Below are 16227 nucleotides of genomic sequence, written 5' to 3'. Positions count from 1 at the left end.
TTAACAGATGATATTCCATCCACTTTAAAAGTTTTCCATCCACTCCTCCAAAGGTCTTCAACTTCCCCAACCATCTCTTATAGGACACCCTGTCAAATGCTTCCCTGAGGTGTAGGTAGACACAATCTGCCCACCCATCTCTCTATTGTATGACACCTATCGTCCTATTATAGAACTTATTATATTTGTAGCACACGATCTTCCTTCCCTAAAACCAAATTGTTTTGGTGTTATCTCTTCATTTTCATCTAAATACCTAATCCATCTTTTTCTGATAATTTTCTCACAAATTTTGCAAACAACACTAGGAAGTGATAAAGGTCTATAGCTGAGTGGATCTTCCCTATCTCCTCCCTTGAAGATTGGCACAATATCTGCTCTTTTCCAGTCTTTAGGTACCTGCTCATTTTCCAGACAGCTCTTTAAGATGACATAAACAGGCCACACCAACTGATCAGCACATTCTTTCAGGATCCATCCAGCCATGTTATCCAGTCCCTTTGCTTTCCTCGCATCCAAGTCCCGCATCATCTGTAGCATTTCATTCTTGTCAACTGAAATTTCTGCCATTCTCGTCATCCTGGTTTCCATTTCAGGTTCATTAAATTCCCCTTCCTGTACATAAACTGACTGCAACTTGTTGTTCATTATTTTGCCCAAATCTTCTTTCATAAGTGTCACCTCCATCTCTCAGTCATGCTATACTGTCCTTAACTTTCATTTTACCATTTACATTCATTCATCATCTAATCCAGTGTTGCCCCACAAGAAGCAAAGGAGACCGGGGCTAGGTAAGTTGGTCCTGATATTTAAGATGAGAGTGACCAGCCTCACTTCCCTCCAGTGGCATTACGTGAGCAATAAACCCCAACCTCCCCTTGGACATAAACCTGCACTGGTTCAGTCCGACTGAAGCACCTCAATTACCCACTATACCACCAGGCGCCATAATTTGGTTATATGGTTACCACCCAGCATTGGATATCTTTCCTGGGGTACAGGAAACCATTTGGCTTGTTACTCAGTGTAGAGTCACCCATAGACAGATGAGAGGGAAAGATTGAAGGAAAGAATGACAAGAGGATGGAAGGAAGAAGGGAAAGGGAAAAACCTATAGAATAACTCAGGTTCTTTTTTAAAGTTAATTACAATATTTTCTGCACCTATTGTTGAACCATTCTTTCTTGTTTTCTATTGCTGTGGAGAATTATGGAAAATATTTACTAAATCCTGTTTTGTATACTTCCTTCAGAAACTCATACTTCGTACTGACATTTTTGACCGTATCCATTTCACTTGAGCCAACAATTTGAAAATTGTTCCTTAGGGAAGCAGAATCTGCTTTTTCATAATTACATCTATTTTCTCAATTTTTTTTCATCTCTTTCACCTTCCCTTACTCCCTGCACTTCCATCTCATAACCAGATGGTCACTTTTACCTAAGGGGCATTGATAGGTTATATTTTTCTCATCGTTTGGGTCCTTCGTGAATACCAGGTCCAGCCTTGATGGTTCGTCGTTTCCTCTAGTTCTTGTATTTTCTTTAACTGAGTTAACATATTTTCCATCACCATTTTATCAGTTTATTGCCCCACGATTCCTTATTGCTCCCAGCATCCATATTTTCCCAGTCAACTTCTCTACAATTAAAACCCTCCATGATTATTACTCTATTCCTTTGTTCAATTGACATCTTTACTTGTACGATGAAATTTTTTATCAGCTGTTCATAATCTTTCTTACATGTCCTAGTTTGAGGGGGCAGACAGAATGCTATTACATAAATTTTATCTCGATAGTGGTTTTCTATTTCCATCCCCAAGATTTCTGCCCTATTATTTTCAAGTTCTATCCTTTGTACTTTTAAATCTGTACAGTATGTGTTAAAATCATTACTCCTCCCCCAAACTTCCCCTCTCTATCTGTCTTCCACACATTATATTCCTTCCATCCAAATACAGTACTGTACTTTGGTATCGACATCCCGGGGCAATTTGGTCTCTACCAAGCAAATAATTTCTGGTTTCTTCTCCTTTATATAATTTCCTAGTTCTCCTCTTAGATATTCATACATCCACATTACTACACATGATCTTTTAATTTTTCAATACAGTCTTTTCTTTATTCATCCTTCTCTTGCTTGTGTTCATTTCCATCACTTATTCTTGATGTACCACTTCATAATTTTTATGTTCATCACTCACCAGAAAAAATTCTTAAGCTCATCCTCTGACCTCACATCATTTTTTCTTTCACTTGCTCTTTCAGTGTCTTCAAAACTTCTCTTTCTTCCTCATTTAGGTCTTTTCTCATAATAATGTTTTCAAAACCTGGCTCCCTGCTCAATTTCCTGAAGACTCTGAGAAGTTCATTTGTTGCACATTTAGTTGCAAACTTAATTCGCAGTGCATGAATGTGTGTAGGCATACCATGATGGTTGTTCTTTCCTGCACACCCATTGTCTTACCAAACAAAATTCATTCAATGAACATAACGTTCGGCCAGCTCAAGGTGGTCTTTATAACCGAAATTTGTTAAAAGAGGATTTGGTATATCAAGGGTTAACTGCACAGTGATCCCTTGGTTATCGTGAACTTCGTTACACAGGTTAGGTTATCACTGCAATATGTGCCAGTACTATGCATATTTTGGCTCAAAGACCTAATTATCATGCACCTAAATTGGTTTCTGCCAACAATGATGGTGCAGTGTCTGGGTTCTGATGGTTTTGGAGGATTCATGGATAACATCCTGTTCAAGTAATCTCAGATGGTGGAGACCACTAACTCTCCACCCCCAAGCCTCAGAAACCCTTACCTAAAGCCCATTTTAGGTCTCTCTAAGGTATATGTTTCTTCCTTACTGTGCCCTTTTCATCCTTCTTTTAACCTAACCATGCCTGTCTATGTTTCTAGTACCTATCATAACAGTAGGTATGTGTTTATTGAGTCCAACTTGCCATAAAAGAGAAAACTTGGGCTTGTACATTGGATGCATGGTATCAATTAGGATAAATCACATAGACTGTGCTTTCATTATTGTGCAATTCCGATATCACACACCATGCATGGTACCAATTATGCACAATAACCAAGGATTATTGTTCTGGTATTTTCTCTCAACATCAATCACGAAAGGTATTCAGAATGCTAAGTAGTCACTTTTCTTTATTGACTTTTTCTTTGGCTTCATGGGCTTGGCATTTAGGATCTACATGTACAGGTTTTTTTCCTTTAACCTTTTCATGGCCAGAAGAGTTTGCCTCAGCTACATTAAACTGTCTACACATGTCAGAATAACAGCTCTGCATCACTGTGTCAATCAACTTACATTGTACTTAAGGGTACTATATACAAGTTAACTCTCTCTCTCTCTCTCTCTCTCTCTCTCTCTTCCCTCACTATCATGCAATACTGAACTATCATGAACTGTTATACTGTATTATTTGTCTTTCTTTACTTTCCTTACTCTTTCTCCTCATTTTGCATGCACAATACATGTATTAAATTACAACTTGGGTGATGGCTTGAGTATTTGGATCAGTATCTGGTACAGTACAGTTGGACAAAGATTACAAGTATCAGATAATGCTGCACATACGTGCTTCTGAAAAATGGGACTTCCAGAATAGTTCTTCCCTGATTAGTCTGAAAGCACAGGGATTTACTGTAGTATGATGAACCAAGTACCTGCAGGTAATTTTTGTTGACAATTTTTACACTTATGTTACATGACGACATAGAATAAGGGACAAAAATTATTGATTAATTTTTGTACTATAACGTGTTTCCCTTAAAGATTAAACAAATTAACTTAAATCTACTGCAGAAAAAAGTGACAGACACTGTGCTGAATACGCCCAGCAAAAAAAAGTTCATTAGACACGGGGTAATTAGCTCCAAGGTTTGGGGGGCATTGTGACCCTACCAGAGTCTGTACGATTGGTACCCATGGACTCTAAGCCTGTAGGCATAATTGAGTTTATCTGTTCTGAAGGAGTGTAAACCCAATGAGTCTTCATATAATATATTAGGCAATTCGGGGGTGATGTAAGTGAAAAGCAAGAGGCACTAACATCAGCACTGGTTGCATCAATGTGACAATGACTGAATTCTGTGATTGGAGCAGGAGGAGTTACATCGAGTACTAGAAAGGGTTGTACATAAAATGCACTGTTGCTTCTCCTTAATCTTCACATTTATTAACCACTACAATGAGTTTGGAACTCTTGGTGGATGGAACTAGTTATGTAATTTTTTAGATATTTATGTAATTAAAAATGATTACTGTGATGATAATGACATTACTATTATTATTTTTATTACCATTATTATTATACATGGTTGTAATAGTAGTAGTGGTGGTAGTAGTGGTAGTAGTAGTAGTAGTAGTAACATTATTATTGTTAATGATGTATGGTATGTAATATTTAATAATTTTATTAATCCATATCATTCTGGTGACCATGTTGACATGTCTCATTTGTGATATTTTAAACCAGTTCCATTAAATGTATCAGAAAACTGTTATATTCACTTGCCTGTGGCTTCTGTATAGTCTTTATTTCTAAACATCTCTTAACGGACATCTACAGCTTTATGGAATTCTTCAGTGCTGGAGGGGATCTAATATACCTTACATGGGTCATCTTTTGCTCAGTCCCACTCCTGTCCCCAGTTGCTCCTGTATGAAAAACAGGTGTACCAATTGTTAATATGGCTCTGGGAATCATATCAGTCACTTCGTCTGGTGTTTCATAATGAAGCGTCGGAAAAAGTAACGATAATTTTTTTGACGGGCATACGCTGATCATTAAAAAACTAATGAACAGCAAGCATTTCTGATTACACATTACACTAATATTATACGTAAACTCTCTCATAATACAAGTACCGATAAAATCTAACCAAATATGGTTACCAATAAACTGTATACTATAATATTAATAAAATCTCTGAAGTAATAATAGTATGGGAAGAGGTTTTCATATACAGTACATATAATTTACATAAAAATGACATTTAATATCAAAGAGCTGCACGATTACACAGCCCCAGACACAGCCACTAACACTACATATACATGTGGAGCCTCTGACACCAACTTCAAGCTACTTACTGTGCCACTACACTAACTTTCTGCTTACAAACGCCAGACTCATATCTGGGATGGGAAGATTAACTGCTAAAGAAAATTATGTACCTTTAAAAAAATAATAATAATAAATAACTAAAAAATTAGGTTACAGTAATGAAAAACAATATTTCCTTTAACACTGGATGGGTTAATGTGATGTGTGTGTGATGAAACTGTCACAAAATACTACAGTGCTTCATCTGTTATCTGATTATAATGAAGGAGATCCAGGCCGAAAGCAATTTTTCATTTAAAATATTCCATGAATTGCAAACATTTTGAATGATAAGATACAGCATCTTGTACTGACAGTGACAAGAACTGTACCAAGTTACTGTAGTGACACTGTACTATCACTATTAAGACCAAGAACAACTGAAAAGGCACACTAGGTTGGTCTGCGGGTTTGGATGATGCGAGGTTTAGCTCCGGTCCTTCCCTCAGGCTCATCTGGACCCTGGCAGTCATGGCAAACATGGACAAAGATCCCAGGTTTGTTCTCAACTGCTGGATGTAGTTCGTGGGCCTCACCTGAAACAAAATCCACACCAATATTACTAAATCTCAAACAATGCTGCTACCATCATTGTACTAGAATAAGCATGTAGTGAGCTGAATAAACAACACTGGTGGAAAAGGCCTTGGAGCTATGGATACTTTTACTGCACTACAATGGGTAGACAGACATGAATTTCCTTTCTTGATTAATATTTCAAGGTATATCAGAATAATTGTCTATATCTCCTCCTCTCCACACTATAAACATGAGAAACTAAGTTAGCATAATTGTGATTACTGGCTGATGAACCGAAGTTCTGAGACTAGGCACTGATCATACAAGAGGTGGAAAAGGCTTCGGAGCTATGGATACTTTTACTGCACTACAGTGGGTAGACAATATGAATTTCATTTCTTTATTAATATTTCAAGGTACTGTATATCAGAATTATTGTCTACATCTCCTCCTCTCCACACTATTAAATGAGAAACTGAGTTAGCATAATTGTGATTATTGGCTGATGAACCGGAGTTCTGAGACCAGGCACTGATCATACAAGAGGTTTATTTTCTTCATAAACTTGTGCTGTGCAGCAACTGTCTGTTACTAACTTTCATGTCCCGAGTCAGATGCATAACAACAATGAGAAATGGGGACAAGTACTGTGATTCACTACTAACACTTGACATTGATCCCAACAAAGAAATACATAATTTACACAACCTTATCTGCTGCCAACCTTATTTACTGTCAATACTGTTGTTACTCCTATATAGCAGTTGTCACTTGTTGTGGCTCCAGTTCACTAGATGTGAGCCTGTTGGACTGCAGAAAACTGATCATTTCAACTACATGATCCCAGAGACCTACAGTTAAGGCTATGTTGATGGATTATCTATGCTAAGAAAATGAGAAACATGAGGTGACTTAGTGTTGTGGTGTGAAGGGATGCATTGCAGTGATGGCATAATGGACTGTTAGTTTATTTTGAGCACAGAAGGAGGATGGTCTTACATTTGTCTGGCTAGTTACACTTCTCTCAGGGAAGGTTAATTTTGTGGGTTTTGTGGGATGAAATGTGGATCATGAAGGATCCTGTTTGGCAGGGTTTTGAATGACTAGGGTGGCTATGTGTTTGTATACAGTGCATGTTTACGAAGGTAGTTTAGGGCGAAGTAGGTAGTGGGATGTTGTTAAGGCACTCTGTGTAGTGTTGATTTTTTCTGTGGGGGGGTAGGGGTGGGGGTGGGGAGGTTGGGAGGAGGGATGAAGCATGTGTGAATCATTGTTACAAATGTGGAATGGATCTTGTGCTGAAGCAATGAACTGTGTTCCTCTCATGTTTATGCAGTATTTAACTGGCAATACTTTTGTTTCTTGGTGCAGGGGATTTATATTTTTGGCCTTTGTAAAACAGCCAATCCTATATCACTCTTCTGGGAGCCCCTAAGGACACAGCAAGGAGATACTGATGCTATACTATTGTGGTCCAACTCATACAGTCAAACAGTGATATGTAGTGCACAATATCCTCAAACCTGATACTTCTATAAACCATGATATGGAGGCATCTTTGTTCAGTTCAGTTAATCAGTTTAACTGAAGCAATGTTTCCTCTTAAGGAATCTTCATAATGAAGTTGCCCATGGTATAGCTGATGTTTTCCAAGGACTGAAAGCTAAATAAATACCAACTTTTTTTTTCTTTCAACTGTTGCAGGAAAATGCTAGAAACAAAATCTAAGTGGTAGGTGGGGGAGCCCAACATCCACCCACTTAGTGTAGTGGTATGCTGCTTTTAGGGCAGCTCTACATTGAGTGGCAAGCCAAATGATTTACTGTAAACCAGGAAAGCATTTACAATGCTGGGTGGTAACCTTATAACCAACCAACACGTGTTCCCTACATGACAACAAGTGGGTTGGCGGGGGGTTAGTGACCCTCCCTGGAAAACAACTAACTAAAAATACCAACAAGAAGCCTCGGACCAGGACTTACCACAAGGTGACGATTAAGGACCAAACAAAGGACATGGTACTGATAGCTACATGGAATATAAGGGATGCAAATGATGAGGTGAAAGAAAGAGAGATTGTACAGGTGCTTGAGGGTGCGACAATGAATGTATGTGGATTAACTGGAACTAAATGGAGGGGTGAGAGTGTGAGAGAATGGAAGTATGGATGGGGTATATGCACGGGAGTAGGTGAGAATAAGAGGGCAAAAGAAGGAGTGTGTATTGTTGTGAGTAATGGATGAATGGAGAATAAAAGAGAGCATGGGTCAGTTGGCTAAAGGACTGTGGAGGTAAGATTGAAAGCTGAACTACAAATGTGGGCAATTAAGAGCCTGTATGTGCCAACGCAAGATCGTGAAAGCAGAGTGAGAGAAGAGTTCTGACAAATGTGGAAGCATGCATGGAAAAGTTTGAAAGGAATGAGAGAGCGTTTTTGATTGGAGATCTGAATGGAAAGGTAGGGAATGTGAAGGTGGATGAAGTAGTTGGTGTGTGGGGTGTGCCTGCAGAGATGGATGAGAATGGCAGTGCTTTAGTGGACATTTGTGCCGGGAGGGGATTGGTGATAGTCAATACCCTCTTCTGGCACAAAATGATCCATAGGCATACGTGGCGAGTGATGAGAGGGGTGGATGGTGAACTAAATGAATGTGTGTGTGTGTGTGTGTGTGTGTGTGTGTGTGTGTGTGTGTGTGTGTGTGTGTGTGTGTGTGTGTGTGTGTGTGTGTGTGTGTGTGAGAGAGAGAGAGAGAGAGAGAGAGAGAGAGAGAAAGAAAGGATGAGAATGTGTGTAATGGATGCAAGAGCACATAGTGGTTGGGGGAGTGGACTTTCTGACGACAACTTGGTGGTGGTCAGCATAAAAGTCCAAATGAAATGGAGAAACAGAAGAAGGGAAGGACAGGAGGAAGTAGTTCTTACAAGGAGGGTGGAAAAGTTACAAGAGGATGGAAAAAAAAGCAGTATATAAGAGGGAAGTGGAGGAGCGATTGGCTAAATATGGACTGGAGCAGATGGGGGATGTGGAAGGTGTGTGCAGGCTATTCACAGAAGAAATCTGTGCAGCATGTGAGGTGGAGTGTGGGGTGAAGAGAAGACGAAAGGGAGTGCAGGGAACAGCATGGTGGAATGAAGAGGTGAGAGAGGCTGTGGCACAAAAGAAAAAAGCATATAGTGAGTGGATGAGAAACAGGGGCGTGGAAGTAGTTGAGAGATGTAAGAGAGAGTTATGTAGAGAGGAACAGAGAGGTAAAAAGATTAGTAAGAGAGAGTAAGGAGAGAGTGGATAAGGAATTTGGAAGGTGTAAAGTGGAGGGAATGTAAGAAAATGTTCTGGAAAGAGGTAAAGAGAGTTAGACAGCATGCCAAAGAAGTTAGCTGGAGAGTGAAAGATAAAAATGATAGATTGCTAGTGGAGAAGGGAGAAAAAGTGAGCAGATGAAAAGAAAACTTTAAGGAACTATTGAACATAGAGAATAAAAGTAATGCAAGTACAAGTGGCTGGTGAATGGCTGGGAGAAGGAAGGATGTGAGATGAGAGGAAGAAATCAATAGGATGGAAGTTGTAGAACCAATGACGAAAGTTAAAACAGGGAAAGTCCCAGGAACTGATGGAGTGTGTGGTGAAATGCTGAAGCAAGAGAGAGAGATAGTAGTAGAATGGATGTGGAAGATGTGCAGACTGGCCTGGGAGGAAGGTAGAGTCACGGAGGACTGGAAGTCAGGTACAGTATAATTATTCCACTGTAAAAAGGAAAAGGGGAAAAAGAAGTGTGTGGTAATCATGGGGACATTTGTCTTCATAGTGTAATAGGAAAAGTACAGTGGAACCTCGGTCCTCGAACGTCTCACATGTCGAGCAAATCGGACCTCGACCAAAAAATTCAAGAAATTTTTGCTCCAGAGGTCGACCAAAATATCGGACCTCGACCAACCTGAACGTAGCCAAACGAAGGGAAGCTGGCCGACCGACAGTCACGTGTCCACCTTTGTTGTTCGTCAACGTGGTCGTCCTGCTGTGCTTCACATTTTTCTTGATTCAGTGCAGTATTAGCCCCTAATAATGGCTCCAAAGAAAGCAAGTTCATCCAGTATGGCTACTGACAGTGAAAAGAGGAAAGTAGTGCGGAAAATAATTGAAGAAGTGGAAAAATGATTGCTTATCTTCATCTATGAGAAACAGTTAGCAGGAGACAGTGTTAGTGAGTACATAATTTGTGAAAAGGCAAGAGAAATATACAGTCACCTCTTAAAGGAAAGCACTGGTACCAGTGCTGAAACTTAAATAGGTAAGCATCTGGGGTCTTGGAACGGATTAAAATGATTTACATTATTTCTTATGCGGAAAATTAGTTCGGTCCTCGACCAATTCGGTCCTGGAACAGCCTTCCAAAACGGATTGTGTTCGAGGACCGAGGTTCTACTGTATATGGTAAGAGACTTACTGAGAGTTAGGGAAATAACAGAGGAATTAGTTGGAGAAAAACAGGGAGGTTTTAGGAAGGGAAGAGGCTGTAGATCAGATATTCATTCTTAGGTCTTTAGTGGAAAAGTTTCTAGAGAAGGGAAAGAAGTTGTATGTGGCCTTCATGGATCTGGAGAAAGCATATGACAGGGTGGATAGACAAGGATTGTGGAAAGTATTAAGAATATAGGGAGTAGATGGGAAGTTGCTGAAGGCCATGAAGAGTATGTATAAGGGTGCTAAGGCTGCAGTGTATGTGAATAGTGAACTGAGTGAATTTTTCTATTTGAAGGTTGGACTGAAACAAGGATGTGTCATGTCTCCATGGTTGTTCAATCTGTATATGGATGGGGTTATAAGAGAGAGACAAGGTAAGGCAGTGGATGTTGGAGTGGCCCTAGTAAGAGACGGCAGTGTTTGGAAACTCCCTGTACTGTTGTTTGTAGATGATACTGTGCTGTTAAGTGAAGACGAAGGGGAACTGCCTGGTTTGTTGGATGAGTTTGGGAGAGTGTGTAAGAAACGGAATCTAAAGGTGAACATAGGGAAGAGTAAAGTTATGGTCTTCGAAAGAAGTGATGTCGGTGAATGTACAGTGAGGCTGGATGAAGAGGAAATGGAAAATGTGAGTGCGTTTAAGTACTTGGGTACTGTGATGAGTAAGGATGGAAGTTTGGAGGGTGAGGTGCTTGAATGGGTGCAACAGGGAAGAAAGGTTGCTGGTTCCTTGAAAGCAGTGATATGAAACAGGGAAGTGAGCACAGAAGTAAAAAAAGCTACTACATGAGAGTATTGTGATGCCAACTCTGACGTATGGAAGTAAAGCTTGGACCTTGCTGGAAGGACAGAAGTCAAGAGTGAAAGCAGTGGAAATGAGTTATTTGAGAGGAGCATGTGGAGTCACATGAAGAGACAGACTGACAAATGAGGAAGTGAAGGAGCGTTGTGGTGTGGATGTGGATGTGATAGGACGTGTTAGGAGAAACATACTGAGGTGGTTTGGCCAAGTGGAGAGGATGGAGAATGAGAAACTGACGAGGTGAGTGTATGTGAGTGAGGTGGAGGGGGGGAGAGGAAAGGGGAGGCCAAGAATGAGATGGAGGGATGGAGTGGAGAGGTTCATGAGAGAGGAGGGTGTAAGCTGGGAGCAGGGCAATGAAATGGCGGGGTACAGGGCAACAAGGAGGCGATTTGTTTGTGGTCACCCCTTATGGGATTAAGGCGTCTGCCAATAGACAGATAGATAGAAATCTAAGACTTGTAATAAAATTTGTAACAACATGAGTTTCAGCTTGGACTTTTTCTACCAACTTGTGGCAGAATTTCCTGTCTAACAATGATGACTAGCTAGGTGTTAAACTTGTAGTGCCATGATCCATTCTTATTGTAGTGATTCCCAAGGTAGATGGTAGCAACCATCTGAAGGCTTTATTTTGTGTTCAAGCTTTTCTTTACATTTAAGGTTGCTAAGGTGGGGATCCAACTTGAGCTCGCATAAATAATTACATGTCTGGACATGTCCAAATAAACTGCTTATAGACTGTTTTCAGTGATTCCTTCTGTTGTTCAAGGTAGTGTCTATGAATATTTTCATGGCATCAAGTTTAGAGGAGGCTTTTAAACCGATGTTGCTTGTGTTATAAGAATGTGCCATGTGTGAGTAATCAGATATAAGTCCAAGAATTATGGGATGTCTTTCTAAGGGGAATGATTGGCTAATGTGGGTGACATAAGGGTATGCTTGACATTCACGTCTGTCTAAAATGAGGATACTGATGGTTAACATTGCTGGTGAAGCAGTCATCCTATTTTGTGTAAGCCAGCATTTTAGTGGTGTCAGTAGTGTTGCAGCTCATCTGATACTTGCTGGTTTTTGAAATGTGAAACTACTGTCATCTCGGATTAAAGTGCTATTGGAGGAGAGGTTTATAGGTCATGGTAGAAGAGGTTAAAAAAGGGAAGGTGAGAGGACTGAGCCCTATAAGATACATGTGAAGAGTACAATATTCTGAAACTGGGTCTTTGGTTTTGGTTGACTACTTGGGCCCATCTGCCTGAAAGACACTGATTAACAAATCCCCTTCATAACTGAGGGAACAAGATTTGGATGACAATGACAATATGTCTATGTAATGATCAAACAAAATATCATACAAAATCACAAAATATCTTCATTACAAATGTGCATCACTACATCATCATCATCATCACCATCATCAATATCATCATCATCCAAGCCATTCTTCCTGCTAAAATATAAATGGCTTAACAAGGATCAAGATACAGGAGTAAATTCTTGTAGAAAAACTATCAACAATGCTCAGAGAAATGGCCACACATCTGATCACTCACCATCTAAAAGTCTGAAATTCTCAGCTCCGTCTCACACACAAAAGTATATATACATTTTTTTACCATTATAACCTGGCCAGTGGGGTGTGCCAGCTGAAGTAGATGGGAATGGTAGTGCTTTGGTGGACATCTGTGCTGGTAAGTGGTTGGCAATAGCCAACACCTACTTTCGTCATAAGATGATCCACCGGTATACATGGAGAGTAATGAGGAGGATGGATGGTGAACTTGTTGAACGAAAGGCAATGATAGACTACGTGTGTGTGGATGAGCGAATGAGAAGACAAGTGTTGGATGCAAGAGTGTGGAAAGGGTGGGGGAATGGAGTCTCGGACCATCACTCAGTGATGGCCAAGGTAGAGCTGCAAAGAAAGTGGTTGAGGAGACGAAGGGGAAGACAGGAGGAAGCAGCTCCTGTGAAAAGAGTGGAGAAATTGCAAGATAGTAAGAAAATGACAGAGTATAAGCGCATAGTGGAAGAAAGATTGGGAAGGTATAAGCTAGAGCAGATGGAAGGGGTGGAAGACGTATGTAAGATATTCACGGAAGAGATAGGCGCAGCGTGTGAGGCGGTTTGTGGAGTGAGGAGGAGATGCAAGGGTGTGCAAGGGACAGCATGGTGGAATGGTGAGGTGAAACGAGCTGTGGAACAAAAGAAGAAGGCATACGGTGAATGGTTGGTGAGTAGAGGTAAGGGAGAAGATGAGAGAGAGAAGAGAGAGGTATATGTGAGCAGGAGAATGGAGGTTAAGAGACTGGTGAAGGAGAGTAAGAAGAAAGTGGATGAAGAGTTTGGGAGGAATCTGAGTGTAAAATGGAGGGAGAGTAAGAAATTGTTTTGGAAGGAGGTAAAGAAAGTAAGGCAGTGTGAAAGGGGAAATAGTAGGGGAGTGAAAGATAGGAATAATAGATTGTTGGTGGAGAAGAGAGAGAAATTGAGGAGATGGAAGGAGCACTTTGAGGATTTGTTGAATGTAGAGAGTGAGAGCAGTGTGAGTATAAGTGGTTGGGGAATGGCTGGGAGAAGAAGAGATGAGAGGAGGGAGGAAGAGATCAGTAGGTCGGAAGTAGTGGAAGCGATGAAGAAGATTAAGCTGGGAAAGGCCCCAGGAATTGATGGAGTGTGTGGTGAAATGCTTAGGTATGGGGGTGAGATTGTTGTGGACTGGATATGGAAATTGTGTTGATTGGCTTGGGAAGAGGGAAGGGTTCCAGAGGACTGGAAATCAGGTATAAATGTTCCTCTGTACAAAGGAAAAGGGGAGAGAGAAGTATGTGGTAACCATAGGGGTATTTGCCTTCTTAGTGTGACTGGTAAAATATATGGTAGAATACTCATTGATAGGGTTAGGCATATTACAGAGGAGCTAGTTGGAGAAGAACAAGCGGGATTTAGGAAGGGAAAAGGGTGTGTAGATCAGATATTTGCTCTAAGATGTTTAGTGGAGAAGTATCTAGAGAAGGGAAGGAAAGTGTATGCTGCCCTCATGGACTTGGAGAAAGCTTATGACAGAATAGATAGGCAAGGTATGTGGAAGGTATTAAGAATATATGGAGTGGAGGGGAAATTGTTGAGTGCTGTGAAGAGTATGTACGAGGGAGCTAGGGCTACGATGCGAGTGGATGGTGAGCTGAGTGAGTTCTTTGATCTCAATGTGGGACTGAAACAGGGGTGTGTGATGTCTCCATGGCTGTTTAATATATATATGGATGGGGTTGTAAAGGAGACGCAAGGTAGGGCAGTGGATGTGGGGCTGGCCCTAATGAATGAGGGTGAGACTTGGAAGCTTCCGGTGTTGCTGTTTGCTGATGATACAATAGTGTTGAGTGAAGATGAATGGGAGTTGCAAGGTTTGGTGAATGAATTTGGGACAGTGTGTAGGAGGAAGAAGCTGAAAGTTAACGTAAACAAAAGTAAAGTTATGGTGTTTGAGAGGAATGAAGTCACAGAGTGTGCAGTGAGGTTGGATGGTGAGGATATGGAGAATGTGAGTGCATTCAAGTACTTGGGTAGTGTGATGAGTAAGGATGGAACTTTGGGGGATGAAGTACGTGAAAGGGTACAGCAGGGAAGTAAGGTTGTTGGTACACTGAAAGCAGTGATGAGAAATAGGGAGGTGAGTATGGAAGTTAAGAAGTCACTGCATGATGGTATTGTGATCCCTACCCTGACGTATGGAAGCGAGGTGTGGACCTTGCAAGAGGGGAACAAGTCAAGAGTGAGAGCAGTGGAAATGAGTTACTTGAGAGGAGCATGTGGAGTGACGTGGAGGGACAGGTTGACGAATGAAGAAGTGAAGGAACGTTGTGGGGTAGATGTGGATGTGGTTGAAAAGATTAGGAGAAATACACTGAGGTGGTTTGGACATGTGGAGAGAATGGAGAATGAAAGACTGACTAAGAGGGTGTATGTAGGTGAGGTGGAGGGAGGGAGAGGGAGGGGTAGACTGAGGATGAGGTGGAGGGATGGAGTTGAGAGGTATATGAGGGAGGGGGGGGTGAGTTGGGGGGAGGGTAGTCAAATGGTGGGTGACAGAGTGACTTGGAGGCGTTTTGTTTGCGGCCACCCTTTGCGGGATTAGGGCATCAGGCTATAGATAGATAGATGGATAGACAGATTTGAGATACCTTATACTTGGCTTGAAACTTATTACCTGGAGCAAGGTTGGCTACAGCTGCAACAAGGTCATAGTTGATGACAGGTTCAGCCTCCTCTATGGGTTCCCAGCCAATAGGTGGATAGGCTGGTGGGGAGATGAGGAACTGCCGTGATGAACAGCCCGCCTGAAAATGGAAACAAAAATTATCATTCAATGGTGGTAAGAGAAAGTTTTAACTCAGATGGTGTTAGGAAACTGGAACAAATAACATTCATGTTAAGTGTTCGCCGACTTAGACGTATAGTATCATGTCTACTCACCATATCTGGCAGCTTAACAGCTTTCTAGGCACTGCTTTTGTAATGCTAGGTGTTTTAGGGTCGGCTTCCCATCCTTCTAACGCCTAGTGTGTAGCTGGGTTCTCTTTCTAGACAGGAGCTTAGACAAATAAAAGAGAGGCAGGACACAAAAATCTCAAGGCAACAACCATACACGTGTATTGCTAAATTCTACAAGTGGAACGGCCAGATGTCACAAGAGTAATTATTCTGAACAATTATAAACCTTAGGCCTAGACTGTGGGTATTAGTATCACGCAGGATACTATTTGAGACAAGATTTGAAAAGTGAATAGCACTACGATCAGGAGTCCTAGGGTATTGAAACCAAATACTATCACTTGGGGAAGTACAGGTTTCATCTATCAGGTGAAGTTCTGTTCACTAGGGCCGTGGCACTGTTTTCACTGTTGGTAGTCTAACTCGTTTGTCCGTCGTGTTATTAATTATTGTTATTACACTGAGGCCTCTGTTTGATCTCGGCGTGAGGCTATATCACTAAGATGGTAGCGCGTTCACTCAGACAGACACTTATTCACTGCCCAGCCGTATTCACTATCTCACAGTTACTTTATTTATTCCACCTTTCTATTACTCTAACACTGACGCTTTTATTTCTGACTTCCCATATTCTGACAATTCACTGTTCTACCCTTGCGTCACTACTGTATCGCTTTCACTGTGCTTTCACTGTCACTCACTTTCGGGACCGAGTGTAGTGGCAGTCAGGTACAAGGGCGGCGGGAACGACTCAGCCTAACTACTGATGGGGCCGAGTTCCGCCGGGGGCCTCCGTATTCAGGGGCCACGAGATCATGCAT

At 41.2% G+C, this 16227-nt stretch overlaps 1 protein-coding gene across 1 annotated transcript; it reads right to left on the bottom strand.

Annotated features, from left to right (window-relative positions):
* Positions 1 to 5525: 5525 nt before the first annotated feature.
* LOC145400285 (calcipressin-2-like) lies at positions 5526 to 16227 on the bottom strand. Its single transcript, XM_080272844.1, has 3 exons — positions 16168 to 16227; positions 15123 to 15252; positions 5526 to 5668 (listed from the first exon to the last, which is right to left on the bottom strand). Exons 1-3 carry the CDS (start codon positions 16225 to 16227, stop codon positions 5526 to 5528), a joined length of 333 nt encoding a protein of 110 aa, XP_080128970.1.

This window comes from Coenobita brevimanus, chromosome 51 (genome assembly GCF_032717465.1).
Source record: "Coenobita brevimanus isolate Jiangsu-jjx chromosome 51, ASM3271746v2, whole genome shotgun sequence".
Classification (NCBI taxonomy): domain Eukaryota; kingdom Metazoa; phylum Arthropoda; class Malacostraca; order Decapoda; family Coenobitidae; genus Coenobita; species Coenobita brevimanus.
The sequence above is the reverse complement of the archived record's forward strand: the minus strand, read 5'-3'. Positions and strand labels throughout refer to the sequence as shown.